General features: G+C 38.6%; 1 protein-coding gene across 1 annotated transcript in view; it reads left to right on the top strand.

Moving 5' to 3' along the window:
- Positions 1-23,394, top strand: part of Man1a1 (mannosidase alpha class 1A member 1) — a 163,693-nt gene that overhangs the window by 115,084 nt on the left and 25,215 nt on the right. The window contains exon 7 of the mRNA XM_051175509.1: positions 22,885-23,008. Within this exon, the coding sequence (XP_051031466.1) occupies positions 22,885-23,008 (124 nt within the window). The remainder of the gene's footprint in view (positions 1-22,884; positions 23,009-23,394) is intronic.

Below are 23,394 nucleotides of genomic sequence, written 5' to 3' on the forward strand. Positions count from 1 at the left end.
ATCTTAGTGATGATATTATCCTCAGAATAAAGGTCTTGCCCAAATATATTTAGAAGTAATTTGAAGATAAATCATGTATATACTATGAGAATTCTATATACTAAGTAATATAGAAAATAGACTAATCTCAAAGAGTTCCTCTGCAGATAAATGAATTTTTGTTTATGTTTAAGCTTCTTTTTCATTGAGTTTACACTTGGCTGATGCGAAAGCATCGAATATGTGAGCATGATGGGGCAGAGGTATAGTTACACATAAAAGACTGTGTGTAAACTTATTCTTGCCCTCTTTCCTTCTCTTAATGAGGTCTACAGTTATAAAACCTTGATGCCATCTTCTTTGATGAGTATTATATCACTTGTATCTATACAGAGTTTAATGTGTTCTTTGTTGGGTTTGTAAAGTTGTTTAGGTTGTCAGTTTATAATAACTTCGTGACTAAGAAAGTAAGTTCTTTCTTTTCAACACTTTTTGTTTTTCCACTTAGTAGGCTAGCCTTACCCCATGATTTTTAGAATTCCGTGTATGTGTACTGTATAACCCCCTTCAGCACTCCATGTCACCCCTCAAATCCATGATGTCTTTTTTTGTTAATTATTATTCCATGTCTATATGAACAAATACATAAATATAACATGCTAAATCCATTTAGTGTTACTGGTACTTACATGTTCTTAGGCTTGACCCTTTGGTAACCAATCAGGGGAAGACATATTTTCCCTAGCCCTTCATCGAGGAGTGGGACCTTGTGAGACTCCCTTATCCACATCGGGATGCCGTTGTTCAGGGTTTGATTAAGCAACTATATTGCTGAGATTCCATGGCTGTGTTCCCTTTCGTAAATATTTGACACAATCCCATAGCAGATGCCCTGGCCCTCTGCCTCTTACAGACTTTCTGCTCCTCTCTCACTATTTTCCCTGAGCCTTGGGTGTGAGGGTTGTGTTGTAGATGTCTCAGTTGGGGCTGAGCACCCCATGATCAGTGATCTTTTACATGTTAACTAGTTGTGGCTCTCTGTAATGATGTGTGTCTGCTGCAAAGAGTCACACTTGTGTGAGGTGTAAGGCTGAGTGGCAAAAATGCAGGTAGAGGGTGCCATTTGTTGGAGAAAGTGTCAGTAATAGCTTCTCCTATAGGTTCTATGGCCTTGCCAGTCACAGGTTGTTAGCTTCTCCTATAGGTTCTATGGCCTTGCCAGTCACAGGTTGTTGGTCACACTTAAGAGTACCAGTCATGAATTCTTTCCTATTTGATCAGACCTTAAGTCCAATTATAGCTGTTGGTTACTGCCAAGTTATAATTGGCCACTACTGCACCTTTGGGAATCCTTTGTGATATATAAGTGTCACAGCTAGGTAGGACTATTAATTACTTTTCTCCGTAGGCAGCTTGCATGCTACCTTCGGATACTATAAAAGCTAGTCTTCAGAGAGACTTCCAGCTCAGCTCCAGCTCAAGTCTTTCAACCCTGTGTCCAACATGTCTGGTGCCTTCAGCAATAGGGATTTAACTTTAAATTCTGAGATACTACCAAAGGCACTGGCAGTAGCCTATGTTACTTTGTGGTCTCTTGGACTCTCCTGACTAACAACTGGGAAGGAAATTCCTCATGCCTGATACTCATATTTTTTGTTAGTTTTTGTTTCCACTGTCTTCAAGTGCAATATTATCATCTCTGGTACCACGACTCTATTTAATACACATACATACACACACATACATATCATGTAATTTTAATCAAACATATAATATCATGATTCCTGCAGCTGTTTTAAGCATCCTTAGTGCTTCTTTAAAAATCTAACCTGTGAGACAAATGTGAGGTACTTGTTCATAGATTTCTCTTTTCCCAAATAACAGCAGCCTTATGTATTATAATAAAGCATTCCATGATTCACATTTAAATAACAAATTTAGATGGCTGGATTTCCCAGGGAGAAAAATAGCAAAAGAAAAAAAAAAGGATGATAAGATGATGTTTAAGAATGATCAATATATATTAATAAAGAAAACTCTTGGGTCGATATCACATTGTCATGGTGTTTTCGGTATGATCGTTTGTATTGACTGAAGCTTTACTTGCTTCTAAACATGTGAAACACCAGAAGGTTAGAATGGAGCTTATCAGGCTCCTTCTCTTGAACTGAAGGTAAAATTTTCTTCAATAAAGTTAACAAGGAATAAATATGCTGGTGAACAATCGATAAGTAATTATTGAGGAGCTGTGTTACAGCAGTGCCGCTGAACCAAGCCATGGGTTTATATATCAACACAGTTTAACCTTTAGTTAAATGCATTAAACTAAATGCTAAGGAATCGAACCTTTTCATAGCTTTTCTCAGGTATAATTTACATGCACAATGTGCCCACCTGAAATTACATTTTGATGAATTTTGACAAGCTCATGGTACAATTGAGATACACAACTTTTTGTCATCCACAAAACTTTCCAGAAGATGTGCTTCCTTCTGTGCATCCCATCCTGAGGACCACCCTCACACAAAGGGATCCATTTACTCTGTATTTTCTATCCGGTTTCTATTTGCAGAATAGTTCGAGATTCATGAATGTTACTGCAGAATAGTTTGAGATTCATGAATGTTACTATGTGTTTAGTAATTCTTTTTTGTTGGTGAATAGTGTTTCATTGTATACATGTACCATCCCTTCTTTAATCATTTGCCATTTTATGCACATTTGTGATGTTTCCAGTGTTGGGTGATCATGATAATGGTTCTTTAAAAAGTTCCTTTCCATAGCTCTCTGTGGACATTTCCTGTATTCATTTCTCTTAGGCAAATACAGAGGAATAAAATTCTTGAATCATGTCAGTTTTTATTCTCTCTTTTTCAGTGTTGATTACAAAGTAAACAAGTTTAGAAGATGAAATGTCTAAAATACCTTAGGTCAGGAGGCCAGCTTTTTGTTGATAATGCTTTCTTCTAGACAGATTGGGCTGGTCTGCTTGCAAGCTCTTAAAAGACATTACGAACACAGACTAACTATATAAACACAGTGGCCCTGTCTCCAGCAGCCATGCTCACCCTGTAGGATGTAAGAGGCAAAGAGAGCAGAGGTAAACAGAAATTCACACCACTTGAAGTTCCCCAATTTCTTCTTTCCCATATTTATCTGTTAATCAAATAGTTTTATTATTTTGTTTCTAATTGATTTATCTTTTGAGGTGTTAATTTTCTGCTCTGTGTGTGTGCTTTTAATTAATTAAATGTATTAAAGTAAGGGCTAGTGAATCAAATCTTTTTAGTGTAGGAGTTACAGTCTACTTAGAGCCAAAATTGAATTTTAGGTGAATTAGAGGACCTTTGGAATAGGATTCTATCTTTAGAAAGGAAAAATTGAGGAACATTAGGTAGGCATGAGTGTAGATAGATCTGTACAAGGAAGAAAGAAAAAGAAGTAAAGAAAGCAAAAAGAAGACACATAGTAAGTGAATAGATTGATTAGACAGGTAAGAGATAGGTAAATGATAGATAGTAAGTAGATAGATGAGAGACAGATATAGATATATAGATAGATGATAGACAGATGATAGATAGACAGACAGACAGATAGGATTGAGAGATGATAGGCTTCATGTTCACTCACATAGTTTACCTTTTCCACCATCCATAATGTCTTCCTCTAGATATGTTACCACCTGAAACTGTACCTGTCAATAGGGTTCTTCTAGTATTTTTTTTACTGCATATTTGCTGATGATATATGGTATTGGAGATTTGTTTATCTTAAAATACTTTTTTCCCCTCTCACTTTTGGATGAAAGTGTATTTCTAATTTGACATTTTTAATTTTTCAGATTTTTTAATTATTTTTTTATGTTGTGAGAGAGAGACAGAGAAAGAGAGAGAGAAAGCTTGTCTATATATGCTCTATGTGTATGCAGTACCCATAGAGTCCAGAAGAGCCAGAAGTTACATGTGGTTATCCTCCACCTGATAACAGGTAATGGAAACTGAAGCTGAGTCCTCTATACAAGCAGTAATGCTCTTGACTCCTGAGCCATGCCTCCAGCCCCTCAGACTTGGTTTTTAATTGCCAATCTGAAGCTGCCATTGCTGTCTTATAGCCTCCAGTGTTTTCTGCTAAGCATAAGTAAAATCGTGTCAGTTCCCCATTGATTACATGTTATTCATTTTCTGGCTACTTTCTGAATTTTCTTTGGCTATCAGAAGTTTGACACTGATGCATGTATCAGCTAAGTGGGGTCTCTGTCTTCACTTTGCTTGAGTATGCTCTGGCTTCAGGGAGTAAATTCTAAAGGGTTAGAGTTATCATTACTCATGCAGATGATGTGATGCTGTTGTTGTTATTATATGCTTCCTCTCTTTTCTACTCTCCTAAGACTACAGCCATACTTAATGGGTCCCTTAAACATTGCTCATTTATATTTAATCTCTTTTCTGTGTTTTTCATAATCATTTTGTATTCATTTCTTTTAATTACTGTTGCTCCTGCCCATTCCTTTAATATATTTCCTTTATTTTTGTAAAGGTATTTAAAGAATTCCTTTGAAGTATTTCCTTGCATATCTGTGATCTGGGTTATGAATATGCCCAGCAGTAATCCATGCATTCCTGCAACAGTGGTTTGATATTTGTGCTGCAGACAGCTAACTCTCAATGCCAACCATCAGCTCTGCCCTGTGACGGTGGCAGCAGGTATATCCACCCACTCAGTCTCCCATTTACAGCTGCCATTGTTTCTGAGCCTGGAATCCTAGGGATCCTAGCTGTATTGTATGGTGGTCTGAGCAAGGTTTGTCCTCTGACATTTCAAATCACTCAGGATTTAGCTCTTTGCCTCCTGCTAGGTTGGCTTAAGGAGTCCCAGCAATCAGAAAAGCAAAGGACTGACACTTTCTCTCTTGTACAGTTTGGTATTCCACAGATAAACACTCCTCTGGATTCTGTCAGCTGTTTCCCTGGAAACCTTTGGTACCACCTCTGTGTACTTCCTTTTTAGTGCTCATGTGAAGATTAAATTCAGACTGTTGGTCCCACCCATCCTGTGGCCTGCTTATTTCAGAGATCCTACCCTATGCTCCTTTGCCACCCAAAGAAAAAAAGAACCTCTAAATTTGTTGCAGTTGCTGATTTTCAGTGGTTAACACTCTGAGCCATGCCTGCTTCAAGTCACGTTCCAGTGCCTTAAAAATATCGGTAGGTAGCCAGATAGATAACCAGATTTTCCCTCCCATGATCCCATGAGAGCAGAAGCCTCACCATTTTTCTTTAATATTATACAAGACAGTGTCTCATCTACCTTGCATTTATGAGATCTTCTATATAGACTCTAAATTTTAACCTAATTCTCATTATCAGACACCTATGTTAGTTACTTTTCCTTTTTCTGTGACAAAAAAAAAAAAAAAAAAAAAAAAAAAAAAGCCACAAAGGGGAGGCAAGTTTCTGTTCCGACTCCGGTTTAAAAGGTGCAGTTTGTCCAGGCAGGGGAACTGTCGGGTGGTGTCCACATCTGGAAACAGTTCACCTGCCTTCCCTTTTGATGGAGCCTAGGGCCCCAGCCCATGGGATGGCACTGCCCACATTTAGGATTGGTCTCTGGCCTAAGCCAATCCAGACACTCTCACTAAGGAAGTATTCTCAGTTTTCCACATACTTCTTGATTTGGTGAAGGTGATGATCTTACCCATCACAATATCTGAGCTCTTCTCAGACTTAAAAACACTACAAATAGTACTGCAACATACAAGCCACCTATTTGTACTTAGGATTATAAGTATTTTTACTGAGGAGTAAAATTATAACAATTTAGGGTCAGTTACTGAGAACGGAACGATTAATTTAGTAAGAATATGACGAGTACTTTGGTAATTGTGCTATAGTTCTGCAGAATGGCTGTACTAGTTTTCAGTGATATATATGAAGGAAAAAGACTGTAAATTTAGTGCAGGGCTGGATAATGCTTTGTGGTTTTGCTAATAGAATTAATTAGTTCTATAAAGCCAAATAACTATTCCAGAATCATCTCCTCCAGGAAACTCTTTGCCCCTGCTGTTCATGCTGGCAAGTCACACTTGGAATGTTACTGTGTAGCCAGGATAATGGGAGAGGGGCCTTGGCTTCTTAATCCTTGATCTTCTCTGTCAGTAAATATAAATCCATGAAATTTTTTAAAATTCTACTTGCAGGAACCAGTTCTATTTACAAGATATTTTAGAGTGAATTTGTTATTAGTATTTTGTATTCTCTTCCCATTTAAATCACTTTATTGATATGTACAGTATGGTCAATTCAGAGGTACATACAGGCCAGTGGTTCTTAGTATGTTCAGAGTTGCAGATCCACCACAGCTCCTGGTCTTAGTATGTTCAGAGTTGCAGATCCACCACAGCTTCTAGTCTTAGTATGTTCAGAGTTGCAGATCCACCACAGCTCCTGGTCCCTGTCATACATAAAAGGAGTAAATCCAGAAGGCATGCTGGGAAGGTCAATGGATGGAGGAGGAAGTTCCTGCAACTATGGGGACTGGGTTTTCTCTGCCCTCTCTAGCTCCACCTACAAGTTTATCTGTGATATATGAGTAGCATTTTAAGTTAAATTTGTATAAGCTAAACTATTTAGCTAATCATGGCAAGTATTTCCTATAGAAGTAGAATTGAGAAAATATTTTTTTTAAGATGAACTGGTCATGAATAGCCACAAAAAAAAAAAAAAAGACATTGCAAAGCAAACTTCTGATGCTGTTTAAGTTACAATATTACAATATTTATCCTACAAACCCAGTACTATAAGAAAATGAGCTCTGTAATGAATATAGCTCACATTTTATTTTGAGGTTTGTGAAGAAGATACGAACATGAACTAAGCATCACATAATATGAGGAAATTGTGAGTGCTCATTTTTGCCATATGTTATCATGACTGCAGAAAATATGTCTTCTTTTGGTAGATGTCTATTGAAATATTTAGTGACTCAGTATCTGTAATTTCCTTGAAATAATTTTCCAAAACAGCATTGCTATAATTACAGGTATATAGGCAAAGAAATTACAACAAAAATAAATATTACTATTTGTCAAATCTGGGTAGTAGTTGTGGATCTATTTAAGTATTTATTCTCCTGCTACTTTGCCTTGTCTCAGTGTGTAAATTTTTTAAAGAGTTCCAGAAAACAGATTTGAATATTCTAGATGAGAAGTAAGTATATTACCCTGATGTCATAATTAGTCTACTAGTATTTATATAAAATTTATATAACTCACCTGTTATTATAGACATATAAATACCTTAGAGTGATCTTCAAAAAATAAATCAGAGTGATTATATGGAGAGTAAGAATAGGAGAAGTGAGTGAGTTCAGGACTGGAAGTAAAACAGTTTTACTAATTGTTTTTTTCATATTTTGTTTTTGATAAAAATACACAGTGGTGACAGACATGAATGGGTTGATAGATTTATAGATGAATGAATGAGAAAGAATGTAGTCACAAAGTTCCATTAAGGACTAGAGCCTTAAAAGTAGGAAAAGAAATATGTTATACTCCGGGGAATTTTCAGATATTGGGGAAATGCTGACTTTGTGGATGTAGTAACCATTTCTAACCTAATAACAGTCCATTTGGAAATTTGCATCAAAAGTGCTTTAAAATGGACTTATTTTACTTTGTTACTACATGCCAACATTTTTGCCTGTTATTATCTCCTTATAGCATTTCTCATTGGATGGTTTTATTTCAAAGGCAGCTACATTGTGAGCCCATTTGTGTGTGTGTTATTTTCCTTTTGAAAAATGTCATCCTTTCTCAAATAAATAGATGCATATTTGTAATATCTCATTTTCAGTGCTAATGAAGTCCCTCTCATAGACCCATGAATTTAACTGCTAATTTTCTAATGTAACTGCCAACCTAGATAGGAGCGAGGAAATGACGTCACACAGTATCTAAAAAGAGCAGAGTACTGGTTATAGTGCTCTAGTGGAAACTCACCCTGTTACCCTTAGTAACTGGAACAAGCCACTTGACTGTGCTGAGCCCCAGCTTCCTGTAGTGTTAATTAAGACTGTCTACCTGGGTATTGTGAAGTGGAGCCGAATTATATAAATGAAGTTCCGTCGTTTCATTTAAATGCACTGGCCATTTATCTTTCTTATGGTTCTGGTGGTGATGATGATGGCCATGCTTATTTTTTTAAACGTGGATAACCAATAAATCTAAGACGGAGCTAGAACTGGTTGACATTATTATATATTTACCTACTCATAGCCGACTCATACTTTGATTTGTGTTGTCCTCCTTCTCATCCAGTCCTGGGGAATGAGCCCATGAGCCTCCCACATCCTAAGCCAGTTTATGCCACTATCCCTACTTATAGGCAAATCTACTGAGAGAGACACTTGATTCATTTTACATGCAAGTAGGATATTTTGTGAAAGTGATTTTAATTAAATTAAATTTTAATCAGATCATCTACAAACTTGCCAAATTAAAAAAAAAAAATCCCTGGCCTATTAAATTTACACTTCAGAATTAAGCTTTGAAGTTTTCTCTTGTATTTACTTCATTAATTCACAGGTGATTGGCTCAGTAGTTCTGAAAAACATAGTGTTCTTTAGAAACATGATGTATTGCCTGCCCATAGGAAAAGTTGTCATAATGAACATGTTTGGGCCTAAAAAGAATTAATGCAGTACACTTTTGGACTTCACTCTAAAATGAATATTTTTGTAAAAGTCTTATTCTAATGGGGACTAATTTAAGAAAATATTTTGTTTCCTGTTTATATAGCTATTTGCAGAACATAGGTTTTTAACAATGTTATTAATTCCTTAAGAGCTTTATACAGTGCGTTTTGAACATACCCCCTCCCCCAACTCCTCCTATAACCATACCTTTCCCCTCCCATCCTCTCCCACCCAGCAGAGTGTTCTCTTTGGTTATTGCTTTCCTTATGAGTAGGTTTGTGTTGCCCAGCTAGTCTTGGGAGTAAGGCCTCCCATACAATACAGTGTGGTAAAGCTACCAGGAGTGGGGTAGTTAAAGAAAACTGTGTCTCCCTCTCCCAGCAGCTACTAAGTATCAAAGCTCCTTATGTGTACCACTGCCCTGTTGTGTCTGGAAACACTGCTTCTTCCATGTGACCATATCTGCCCCCCACCCTCTTATAATCCTCCCACCCTCTCTTCTGTGAAGACCCTTGAGCCTTGAGGAGAGGGGTGAATGAACGTGTGCACTATGGACCAAGCATTCCACAATCTCCAATACTGAAATTCCCGATCAGAGTATCTCTCAGTACTCATCAGGGAATCTTCCCCTTGCAGTTGGTCAGTGTTCAGGAAATAGAGTTTTAAATGATGCTTCTGTAAGTAGTCATCATTGGTTATGTAGGCGTCTTGTCCCAGACTGGATGAGATTTGTGTTAACCTTTGTGGAGGAAATCTCAGAACAAGATTTCCCTGGCACTTTCTGTTGCATCATTTAATGTGTGTCATGAGTACAGGTACCTCTCACAATTTGAAGTATTTTAATGACCTCTTTCTAAAGATTTAAAAGGCATTTGAGCTTTCTTAAAAGTGTACATATTGGTGGTTGTATACCAACTAAATTGCTTTAAGAAAATTGGCTGTTAACAGTAAAAATTTGTTAGATTTTTGAATCTTGGGAATGCCTGACATTACTGCATTACAACTTGTCTATAATTTCTGTCTCCAAGTGAACATTTGGTAAATTTATTTTTATTGAGTAGACATCTCTAAAATTGAAATGAAAAACCAAATTTTAAAGAGACTTTTTTTTTTTTTTTTTTTTTTTTTTTTTTTTTGGTTTAGCTAAATGTCAGTTGCTTAATCTCAAAAGATAAAAATATTTTTCTGGGTCAAAGCATGTGAGTTTCAAGGCACTTTCTGTTGTATCATATCATTTAGTCACTATAAAGGACCCTGAGATCCTACAAGGTGAAGTGGATAAATACAACATTGTTTTCATTGTTTTCTACACTAGAAATCAACTGCCTTCCAGGGTTTAAAGACCTGCCCAAGGTCACTCTTGAGTAGCACTGTATGCATAAATAACGTTAATGGTGATCCCCTGTTTGCTGATTGACCATCCACTTCCTCTGTGTCCTTCTGGATGTAATGTTCTCCACTCTTGACTGCAGCTTGGTTTTGTGTCGTCTACTGGGAAATGTTGATGAAACTAGTAAGAAGAAACCAATCAGTGAACTATTTAGTAAAATCAAAATGAAAAAGAAATACCAAAAATATATTAACTTTAAAATACGTAAGTTGTTCAGCATCCATAATTAGCAAGACTATTGAACGGGTAAACATAATGCAGTATGTAGCAAAAACAAAATAGCTTAAGATATAAATGTACACATATTCTTATCATACTACTGTAATTTTTACTTTTGTACCTAACTGAAAAGAGGAATTGTTTCCCAGACTTTTAGGATTTTTAAAATCTAATTTTGGATGTAGGGAAGGGGTTGTCTAACGCATAGAACTCAGACATACAGTGCAGGGAGGAAGATGCCAAAAAAAAATTACCAACTAAAAATTAGTTACAGCAAAGATTAATCTGAAGGCAAAAGACAACACAGTGATAAAATACCTGCAAAATATAGGATGGATAAAAGATGAGTTTCTTATATAAAATACTATTTATGAAAGGATTACAATAAATATTCATGGCTAGTGTGGCATGATTATAACATTTTTTTAAATGAGAAAAGGTCTGCCTTCCTGTCAGTCGTGGATGGGCTTAATAAAATGTGATTATGCACTTTATAAGGTGTTGTTATATAGCTATGAAAAATGATTGTCTCAGAAAGATGTCTATGAAGGACACTAATGGAAACAGGCATGTTACTGGGTATTGTACATAATATAATCCTGTTTTATTTGAGAGAAAGGGAGGCTTCATCCCTGTGACAAAATCATAAGGAAAAAATCATACAAGAGTATAAAGACTTATATTGGGCTCACTGTCCACTCCAGGGTCAGCTGTATTTCTTACTGTGGGCCTATGACAATGTGTATCACGGTGACCAGAGCACAGATAATACTTGCATTTTCCCAGTGGCATGCTTCCTCTAACAAGTCCTAAACCCGTAGTTGCCAATACCCCCCCCCCCAGTGCAGTGACATAAAATTATGAAATCTGCCAATAGTTTAATCTTTAATTGGGTAAAGCCTTCATTATCAAATCCTATATCCAAACCAATACCGCGAGACATTGCACTGGGGACCAAATTTTCAACCCTTGAGACTTTTGTGAGAATATGTCATGTGTAAGCCATAACATTCTGTACTAACCCTGGCCTTTATGAGCACCGCAGAATGAAAAGTGCATTTAGTCCCCTCCAGAGTCCCTCACATCTCAACAGCTCCAGCATTGCTCTGAAGGTCATGATCAAAGTCTCCTATGAGACCCAAGGCAAACTGCTTCAAACCCAGGCAAAGTAGAAAAGCAAGTTATATATTTCCAACATACAATGTCATAAAGCAGATATTTCCACTTGTAAACTGAGAGAAATGGGACTTGTAAACTGAGAGAAATGGGACATAGGAAGAGGTAAGGGGTGCAAAGACAGACTGAAACCCATCAGGACATATATTTAAATCCAGCAGCTCCATGTTGTGTACTAGCTTCAACCCACATGGCCACTCTCCTGCACTGGCTCTGCAAGTTCCTGTGCCTCTTTCCCCTGGAGACAGTCCACATTGCTGACTTGTAACTTCTGGGAGTCTTCTTTGCTGGCTAATTTTCATCCCCATAGCTTCATGCATCACCTCAAAGGAGATTCCCACAGGCTTTCCAACTCCGCCATAAGGTGTTCAGCCTCTACAGGCTAGCCTTTGAAATCCAGTAGAAGCCTCCATGGACCCACAACTCTTGTGTGACATATGGCCACCAACCCAGAGTCATGTGGCCAATTCTAAGATCTGCTACCACCAGAAGATACAGCCAAGCCCCGCATAGAACCTTCTATAGGGGTCTGTGAGAGGCTGGGTACCACGAAGTAAATCCTGGGTGGAAACGTCCTAAGTTTCCAAATGTCATGCTCTTCCTACAAGAAAGTCTTTCAGATTTGTTTGTTGCAGATATTTCATGAGGAAGAATCTGTAGATAATTCCTCATATACCCTCTAAATATCCTTCCTACCAGACTGCTGAAAAGTGAGGCTTTTTAGTGGCATGAATGTCTTTAGCTGAGACACTTTCCTTGGCCCTTGATTTACTCTCTTATTTTGCAGCCAAACATTTTCACTCTGCTGTTTGTTTATGATTCTTGCTGTAAATCTGGGGAAAGAAGCAGCCACTAATTCCCATGCTGTAGCCTTGAATACTGGGCTGTGTTGAAATTTTGTACATTAGATTTATGACTCCACCCCTTTAAATGTAAGCAAAGTATTGGAATGTGGGTAAAGTGTGCATCAGTTCTGTTCTGTTTTGTTCTGTCATGCTATGTTTGTCCAAAACTTGAATGCTCTGCACCTGCTTCCCAGTAAATTTTGCATTCCCATATAAAACATCATGAATATAGTCTTGATGTTTTTGTCTTAGGGTTTTTGTTTTGAAACAGGATGTCATGTAACCCAGGCTGACCTCATACATACTAGCTAGCTATTGATGACCTTGAACTGATACTTTGTTCATTACACTAGAGCCCTCATGATCTGGTCATTTCCCCAAAAATGGACATTACATTGGAGGCCAAACATACTTGAGCCTCTTTTAGTGGGAACAGTATATCCAACCCATAACAATATGTTAATTATTTATCTGAAAGGTCAATGGGAACACTATTGTGTAGAATTGGCTGGTGGGGGGTACAGGGCTTCTTGCAGATAAGGAAGACTGCAATACTGATCTCTTCCAAAATCATTTGTTCATTGTTTCATTCACTAAAATGAGTATTGTGTATTTTTTGAAATTTTATAAAACATATTAAAAGAGGCAATAGTGCCTATAGAAAGAAATGTTCATGACCACACTTCTCAAGAAAGGAAGTATATTGTCCATTAAACACTGGAAGGTTATAATAAGGAAATACAAGTCAGGAAAGCGCAATGGTGTTGCTTTTGACCTACAAGACTGAGCAAGTTTGAAAAGGTAGTGAAATGCCCAGTAAGTGAGCAGCTGGACCATTCTAGTGCAAACGCAGAGTATATTGGGGTAAGTTTTAAATGGAGGGTGTTGGGTAGGGATCACTAAATCTTCAATGCATACTCCATGTCCACAATTCCACCTATGGGATTTTATTCTGGCATAACTTGAAATGAAAAATGTGTCAGGGAGCTTAGTCAATAAAATACTTGCCAGGCAAGCATGAGGATCCCCAGAACTCACATTAAAAAGTGGAGCATAGTGCCACATGCTTGAAATCCGAGCACTGGGGAGGCAGAAATAAGTGGGTGACTGGGATTTGCTGGCCAGCCAGCCTAGCCTAATTGGCAAACTCCAGGCTAGGGCAAGACCCAGTCCTATAAACCAGGGCGAATGGCACATGAGGAATGACATGAAGGTTGACTTCTGGCCTCCTCGTGCCAGCAGACACATGCACAACTGCATGCAGAGGCGCATGCTCAAACAAGCACACACAAACAAAAGTGTAAATTTACTTTTGTGCACACTGGAATATGATGTGGCTGTAATGAGGTAGGCTGGAAAAGTCGCTTACCCTGCCCTGGAATGTGGGGCTCGTTCACGTTATGCATACATTTGCATTTTAATTTGTCACTGTTGTTACATGACCATGTATTGGGATTTGGTTACACTGTTGGCATTTACTCAAAATCGAGAATAGGTTCTACTGTATGAGACAGATTCAGTTGTGTTACATAACCTTTTATATCTTTTCAGCTTTCTGCCATATTGCATGTTATTTTCATAACCCTTAAGTGATTTCTGAAAAGCTGTTGCCAATCTAGGGTCCTTCCAATGGAATAAATTGATCTTATAAGAAAACTAAAAAAGGAAAATTTTAAGTGCACAAAGTTGGATTTATACTTATAATTACAAATGAGCTTTTTGTAGAACATAGAATTGTTTGTCTCTGTACTATTTATAACTACTACCCTGATCTTCCATTTTTAATTTTAATTTTTCCAGTATTGGGTACTGAACTTAGGACCTTAGAGATGTCATACAAGCACTCTGTCACTAATCTATATCCCCTTCCTCGTTTTACTTTGGTTATTTTGTTTTGTTTTTAGATGTAGGTCTTGTTGAGTTATCTAGCCTGGCCTTGAACTTGGGATCCACTTGTCTGTTTCCCAGGTACCCAAGATGACAAACCAGATTTTCCCATCTTCTTAAAAGGAAAACACCCTTGATTCTTCTCTTCCCTTGACCCTGGGCCTAATTCTTCCTGGAAACTCATTGCTAGAACATTAATTCCAGCTTTCTTGTTTGTCTATCTCTGGCATTAGCTAGTAGTCTAGGACCCCATCTGCCTGCTCTCTGGACAATTTTCGTTTTTACTTCCTGTCTTGTTTTCATGCAGCTCCTTCTTTTTGTAGTCCATAAAATGGATTTTGAAATGCAGGTCTTGTTTTATCCCCTATTTGAAGTGACTTCCCGTGGCACTTAGAATTAATCCAGATCTAGCCCTAGCCACACAACCTCGTGTGACTTGTCTCTTTATCCTACGTGGATCCTTGGTGCTGGATGCCACCACTGCCCACCCATCTTCTTTACATACAGCCAGCAAAACATTGATGTATTTTGCAGTTGTGCTCTCCTGAGGACATGGGGAAAAGTCATGCCCAGGTCTGCACCAGCAGGCCCATACAATGACCAACATGGAAGTCTCTCTTTCCAGCAAACCAGCCCACATCAGCTGCCCATCAGGCTCCATCACATCATCTTGCTTTATTTTCTTCTTAGCATTTCACATTACAAGATAATTGTGCTATTCTTCACATTGGCATTCTGCTATTAACTGAAGTAGGTATTCTGAAATTCTAAGAATGTACATTTCCCTCATGGGATCTAAGAAAGCATTCTCACTTTGAACGAAGGGGAGAAAATAGCCCATAAGCACCATTATTGTTCTTAAATTGGCATTCAAGGAAAACCAGGCTCTTACTGCAATCATAAGCTGTGTTGTACCAGGAGTCGATCCAACCTATGAGGCCCAGGGTGTCTCCATTCACTCTATTTCACAGTAGTCCTTCTCAAGCTAGATCAACATACAAAAGTCATGTTGGCCTGTTAGAATTTGTGGGGAGTTCACCCTTGCCTTTCCACAGGCCCTTACAACTCTGGGGACACAGTATCAAGATTCCCACAGACTTTGCCACATGCTGCTACCTAGTGTCACATGATGTCCTAACTCTCTTTTCAGGAAATACAGGGCAAAAACTTTGGTGTTTCCATCTGCTTTCTTATCAAAAGTTAAGAACATGGGAATATTTTGATGTTTATTCCTTTGTAGAACTTCCTGAAGCTGAATTACATTTTTAATATTTTTCCAATAATATAAAGAATGAATAATCACAAAAAATATATAAACCTATAAATTAAACATGTAAGTCATCCATACATAAAAAAATATGTTAGCTTTGAGTGATAAATCTTGCCTGAAGAACTTCTTAAATTTGACAGAAGGCATTAAAGACATTATTGTGTCAGAAGTGTACTAATGGCTGCCATATATAAATGCAACAATTGTTGGATTTTGTCACCTGTTCTCAGAGTGTCAATGCAGAGAAGAAATGAATGAGGGCTAAAGGAAACAGGTGTGTCTTCTTGTCATTGATCTTATTCTCGAGTGTGGAGGTAAAGTAAGCATGAAAAATTAAACCCACAAGGTACCACAAAGCTACGTGTGTTGTGATACCTGGCAGATTGTCCCACAGCACTGGCTCTAAGTCATGTACCGAGGTTCCAAAGGACAAAGCAGGGCACATTGATTATATGCTGATAATCCATGCTATGGTGAGAAGACGTGTATTTATTGTTGAGTTCTGTATTCTTCACTGACCTCTTTATCTTTGTTATAATTTTTGTCTAAAATTTGGGTGTGTGTGTGTAAGGAGTACGGTTTTTCCGCCCGCCACCTGGTCTTGTCCTGCCGCCACGCCGCCAGCCCCAAATAATGCACAGAGACTCTGTATTTGATACAATGCTGTTGGCCCGGTTACTTGTTTCTTATCGGCTAGCTCTGTCTTAATTATTAACCCATTTCTATGTATTTCCACGTGGTCTTACCGAGAGCGGAGGAATGGCAGCTCTGTTCTCTCCAGACTCTCCATCCTGACTCCACCTTACTACTTCCTATTTCCTCCTTGTCCCTCCTATCTTCCTTTCCTATTGGCCAATGGTGCTTTATTATTAACCAGTATGAGAAACATATACAGAATGACATCTCCCATTATGTGTGTCGGGGGGGGGTGTTGATGTGGGATGTCTTTCTGTATGCTGTATGTTTTATCATTGGTGAATAAAGAAGCTCATTTGGCCAATAGCCAAGCAGAATAGAGCCAAGCAGAGATACGAGGAGAAGAAAGGTAAGGTCTGAGAGAGAGAGTAATAGAAATGGTTTGTTTTAAGTTGTAAGAGCTAGTTAATACGCCTGAACTAATAGACCAAACAGTCTGTAATTAATATTAAGCCTCTGAGTGATTACTTTATAATCAGCTACAGGACCGGGCAGGACACATAAATGATTCTTGGGTGTCCCTCCTCCTGTGAGCTCCAGCCTTTCTTTGGGACGAGTCTCTCAAGTACACTAGAGGAAGTGGACTGGACAACAAGCTTCTATTAATCCAGCTGTCTCTACCTCAAATCTGGCCATTGGTGGGGTTAAGGCACAGATCATCACACTGAGCTTTTTATGTAGTTTCTAGGAATCCAAACCTGGGTCCTTGTGCTTGGATGGCAAGCACTTGACCAACCAAGTCCCTCTTTGTATTTTTTGTTCTTACCAAAAGCAGTGCATGTACTTTTTGTTACTTTTACATAAAAATTCAAATCTAAGGAAAGCTACCATTTTCAATCATGATAGTTTGATTAATAGTTCTGCTGGTTTTCTTGTTTGTATTTACAACATAAGTAAACAGAAATGTCTAAGCTTGTATAACACAGCTTAAAAAGACCCTAATTACTGGTTCTGATTATCTAAACATCATCTGTTTTCTTGAACCATTTTTGTAACTCATCATCATTTGTGAATTGAAAGAGCAATTACAGTATTTACATTTTCTTCCCATAGATTCTTTAATATTCACCTTACTGATCTTGCCTTAAAAGCAGTTTATCAACCATCTCATTTTGACAGCAGAGAAGGAATCCTCCTCCATTACTCCCAAAAGTCTAATAGGGAGAAAAGACCAATAGTGAGAATCTACTGAATTCAAGAGCAAGAGATCTAAGTGTTTTGCAGAATGCAGAGAAAAGCTCATGTTTATAAAAAATGTCATTAAAACCCACTTGATTTCTCAAATAAAGATCTCAAGAAATGTTTATAAAAAAGACAGAAATGACTCCCCCAAAACTGTATATTCAGCTTATCTGACTAGACAAAAACTTAATTGAATTGCAGTTGAGACTTCAACCTTCTGTTTTCAGTGGAGGCCAAATTGGCTTTAAAAAATACCTAGGCATCTTTTCCAGGGACTTTGATATTGTATGGCACAGTCACTGGGACAAAGCAAGTATTCAATAAGTTGGAGTTGACGACTGGCTCAACCCTGCATTTGGCAAGGACATCTGCAGGTGCTTAGTTTTTAGCCTGTTGAGCAAAATCATTTAATAGTATCCTCTAGATCACAGATTCTTTTGCAAAAGGCTAACACTAGTTTTGGCAAAACTGATAACTATTATTTCCAATAGTAATTGCTCCATTGCTACAGGTATCCCAAGGTAAATAATGCCAGAATTTCAACTATGTTCTTAATTATTAAAAGATATGGTAGACATGATCAAAGCATATCATATGCATTTATGGAAATAGCACAGTGAGGCTCATACACTTTTACAATTTATGCCATTCATAATTATATTGAATATATGCCCCAATGAAAAATTGTCCACTGTAGCGGGGAGATACTACAGAATTTGGAGAATTTTTAGAAGCCAGGAATCTCTGCTGATTTCACAATTTGTCCTACGCTGACCCTCGGGTAAACAAGCATAGCAAAATTTCATTGTCATTTAGCTGTCTTGAAGTCTGGTGTATGTAAAACTGAGAAGTGAGACAATTGTATTGAAAATCCAAGTATGACTGGACAACTGTTTGAGTAGGCTGGGTAGTCAGTTCTGTCTGAAAATGAGTTAATTTAGAAAGGTACAAGTAGCCATATCATTGAATTGGTAATTGTGGCAAGAAATAAAAGTTGATGTGCTTCAGAGTTCATTGCTAATGTCATATAAACCAAAAAGTACCGGCATGAGCCTTTAATTTCAGGACTCGAAAGGCACAAGCGGGGTAGACCTGAGTTCAAGGCCAGCCTGGTCTACTTATTGAGTTCTAGGCCAGCCAATCCTACAGAATGAGCTCTCATCTATAGATAGATAGATAGGTAGGTAGGTAGATAGATAGGTAGGTAGGTGGATAGATAGATAGGTAGGTGGATAGATAGGTAGGTGGATAGATAGATAGGTAGGTGGATAGATAGATAGGTAGGTAGGTAGATAGGTAGGTAGGTAGGTAGATAGGTAGGTAGGTAGATAGGTAGGTAGGTAGATAGGTAGGTAGGTAGGTAGATTAGATAGATAGGTAGATAGATAGATAGATAGATGTAATAGATAAGAACATATCTACTCAGCAAGAAAACACTCAACAAAAACAAATTTGTGTATCATTTGCCATAGAAAATGAAAGGGTTACAATGGAGAGGTGCTTAAAACAGAGAAATATGTGAGCACACTCATACATCCTACCTGCCCCAAAATGTCTTCTCATGAGTTCTGCCAGCCCTTACAGTAGTGTTTCACGAACCCAATACTAGGCTGTACTGATAAACCTAAGATTCCAGAGAAAGCTGAACTCACCCAATCGGCTGTCACTTGACAGGTAGCCAGCCATGAGATCCTCCCCAGGGGATGAGCAGAAAAAAAAATAATAATAATAAAGGCTAGGCTAATGATGTCTTGGGATCAGAGAGAAGTGTTTCTCGGCTCTTCTGTTTTTGGAACTTAACAGCCCCAGTTTTAGATAACGAGACATTGAGCAGAAAATAACAAATTTCAGATATTACGTTGAACACTATGAGAAGTCTTACATGGGAGCTCTTGTGAGATTTAAGCACGCTCATGCTGGTACTTCTAGAGGTAGTAGCTGCTGTGGTTCTGAGGGATGGCTGCCCTGAAGCCACCCTTCCCCTAGGGAATGGTCCTCTTTGTTGGGTTTTCTATGAGGGGCTTGGGGGCAGTCTTGACCCGTGTCGCCATGGCAGGCCCTTGGGATGCAGCTCTTACTGAGCTCTCAGCATTCCTCAGACCTCTGCAGGAAAGAGGAGACATCAGTACATGCAGCCAAAATTGCCACATCTCTAAATCGATTGGCTTTGGGAGTAGAACTAAATAAAACGATCATTGGTGAAATTTCTAATTATTCTTTCCTAATTTGGGCTAAAAGTGCAAAAGGAGTAATACCAGATTAATTTCCTCTTTTGAACTCAATATCCCTGTGGGCCATTCCATTTGCATGCATGAGTAGGGCTGTGCTGTAATATATAGATGTGCGGAGCTTTTCTTCTAAAGACTGATGATTCCATAACCCCAAGGAGTAAACTGTACTATAGACTGTTAAAGAAGGTTTATCCACTGATCAGCTAATCAGAAATCATTCAGGCATGAATACTCATGGAAATTATAGTTTTGTTCCTTATTTTTTAATGAAAACTGCATCGTTTTCCATTTTGCATAGAATAGGAAGCTGCAAGGAAGGGCAAATTGAAAGTCATAGCTAATGGGCACTGTATAACTGTTTAATGCTTTGTTTGTATATTAATCTGGTGGTTTTAGAGAATCATTTCGGCTCTGTAAATTCTGCTTTTGTTGTATTTGATCATTCTACATTGCCAATTATATGTATGATTAATCCGAATTATAGCTGGGTAGTGACTATAAGGGTTACCTCCATTTAAGATTATTTTGAAAGGATGGACCATCAATCCAGAATAAACCTCCAGCTCCTTTCACCGTTACATGCTCTAGGAAGAGTAAGCACGTCTCCCATGGGATTAAGACATTATTGGCATGGGACTATTAGTGATGTGGCTCCTTTCTCTGACCCTGGTACCCATGAAACCCTCTGTATATCAGAGCTATGAGCTCAAGAAAAAAATCACCCTTTAATGTTTTGAGTACAACAGACTCAGGGTGTATTGCCACTGCTAATGAACTATATAAAGTCTATTTTTTAAAAAATTAGCATTCCACATTTTCCAAAGGACCAAGTGAGTCCATTCTTTTTTTTTTAAGGAGAGTTTCTTATTTTCACTTGCTGAAGTCAACTATTTTTGCATGATTAAGTTTTATTTTCAAATAATAATGGCCTCAGTAGAATATTGAAAATTGAAGCTAAGTAAACATTGAACCATACATATTAAATATTCTTCTTGTTTGTGGTGGGAGAACCAGACACTGGAGGGAGCAGAGTGTGAGACTAGAACGACATAGCGGATTGAAACTCTGTTCTAAGACTCTTTGGACAAAACCGTTGGCCGCCACCCCAATCGTGCTAATTGCCTTTTTGTATACATTTCTATTTAAGTCATCATTTTGACTTAAATTGTAGACATTTTAACAAGGTATGAAATATTTAAATGGCCTTCCCCTTCAGGATTGTCTTGTGGAGCTACTAATTTTTTAACACAAGCTATTACTTTGTCTTTACCATATTTTTCTAGAGTATTATTCATGATTGTAAAACAAGCCAGATTTTTAAGGAAAAAAAAAATCACATCAGCCTTTAAAATACCCCCGTAATGTAATAACATTAAAGGCATTTTAAATCCCTCACACTACAAATAAGGCTAATTTTGAACTGCAGATCTAGAATGCTTGGCTTATGCTAGCGGGGTACCCAGGATACCCCACCCTCTAAATCAAGAGAGCAGGCCTCTCCCTGGACTCATTTCCCCTGTCACAGCCCCTGTATTTTAGTGACAAATGACTATGGTCCATGTAGGAATTTTACCTTTGTGAATGCATAGATTCGTCACTAGACTCAGAATGAGGAGCAAAAAGGACCTTATAACTAGGCATGGTGTTAGGTGCCTGTACCCCAGCCATTTGGGGCACGCCCAGGTTCCTGGTTATTAAGTTTCCGCATTCGTCAGCAGCCTGGCACTGGAGACGGCGAAGGGCTGAAAAGATTTCCCCATGTAAAAGGGGATGGCTTGGAAGTTTAGGGGGCACCAAGAAGAGCACTTTAAAAGAGTCTATGTGAAAAAGAAGAGAATCAGATTTCCAGCCGTATTCTGGTCCCAGGCTCAGATGCTGCCTCTGGTTCCTTCTGCTGTGGGGACATGGCCAGCTGCACCTTCTCACTGCCCTCCCCCCAAGTCCTATTCTTTAAGACTCAACTCCAGGCTCTCCTCCCTGAGGAAGTATCCTGTGATGTCTGTGATGCTGCAATGTAGATCCCTAGGCAAGATACCCTGGGAATTCTTCTTGGGTTTACCCTGGCATTTACATACCATGCTGGAATTTCTTTCTGCTCAAATATTTGCTTCCTACTTCTGCTCCGGAGAGTCTTTGAGGAAGGTGATTTGTTGTCACAGCATGCTTGTAACCTCACGCCATTCATAGTCACTATTACATACCAAATAATGTGCAATACATGTTAAGTCTAAACCAAACCCAAGATGTGCCTTTCCAGGAATATGAATGTGAATTGTCAGGCAGGAGTACATAGGACTTTATTCTTTATTTGAATTACCATGCATGTTTTGAGGTTTTAAGTGTTTATCCAGAAACAAACTATATCCTGGGAGTCTGGGCATATCTCAAGATCCACTTCATGTTTGGGGCTGGGATGATGTGTCAGTGGGTAAGAACACTTGCTGAACAAGCATGATGACCTGAGTTCAAATCCCAACCCTCCACACAAAAAGCTCCATAGTCTGATAACCCCTATGCTGTGGGGAAGCAGAGACTACAGGATCTCTGAGCATTGGAACTCTGACCTCTAGCCTCACTCCAGGTTCAGTGGAAGATCCTTTCTCAAAGGCACCTGATGTCTCAAAGGCACCTGATGTCATCTCTTCCCCCCCCCCCAACACCCTGCGTCCTCTGCATCTGCACTTGGGGATATACATGCACCAGGCACACAGAAACCATACACAACACACGTTTTCTTCAATCGCTTTTTAAAAAGTGTTTTCTGAGATAAAGCATCCAGTAATACATCTGCAGCTCTATATAACAATTTTATATTTGTAAGCATAGACTAAGTAAGACCTTAGAAAATAGATAAAATACAGTGTGAAGATACATGGAAGGAAGTCTAGGAACTGGAGGGAGGCTTTGGAAAAAAGAAGTACTTCAGGAAAGAATCTGTGAAATTTTTCTCCTATCCACATAGACTTTTGAGTGTGATGTGAGTGTCTAAGACTCCATGGACTCTGAGCTGGACAGCTTTAGAGCTGTATGCAGCAGCAGGGCGTGAGCAGGGTTTGGGCGTGATCACATGGAAGAGTATTCCCTGCTGCACAGCACCTGGACCTCGAAAATACATACCTGGAACACACAGTGAGCGCCTTTCTGACTTAAGTCAACACGAGTTAAAGCTTAACACCGGTGTCCAAAAAATACAACATGTGATATTATGATATCTAGAGTCGACTCATGGTGACATTCAAGAAATGTGATTGTTCCCACTTCTGCCACTTGGAAGCTTGGACAATGGAATTTACCTAACCTGTGTCTTCTCTTCCTTAGTGGTATTGGACGGAACTGGCCCTGGGCCTCCGGAGGCAGCAGTATTCTGGCAGAATTTGGAACTTTGCATTTGGAGTTCATGCACTTGAGCCACTTATCTGGAAACCCCATCTTCGCTGAAAAGGTGAGTCTTGAAAACACTTGTGCAAAACAAGTGGAAAGGTTTTTGTAATGTGGGAAACTCTGTAACGTGCCTTCTGTCACTTGATCAGCCTGTCAACCTAGTCTCTCCATGATACTGTGTAATGCGTGGTAAGAGGGCCTGCCTTCCCCATGTGGGGGAATGCTGTACAGTAAATTATCTGTCTGAAATTTTTTCTCCATCTAAAACCTCTAATACTGGATACACTGCGTGAATCGCATATGGGAAAGGTGAAGTGTTATAGGTTTGTTTGCAAGAAACAAACCCGCCCATACTACATTACCTCACCACTTAGCTTTTAGCCTTTCTCTTTCAAGCAAAATTCCTTGGAAAAGTTGTCTTTCACTTTGTTGAAATTCTCCTCAAAC

The sequence above is a fragment of the Phodopus roborovskii genome, unplaced genomic scaffold (assembly GCF_943737965.1).
Source record: "Phodopus roborovskii unplaced genomic scaffold, PHOROB, whole genome shotgun sequence".
NCBI classification, from domain to species: domain Eukaryota; kingdom Metazoa; phylum Chordata; class Mammalia; order Rodentia; family Cricetidae; genus Phodopus; species Phodopus roborovskii.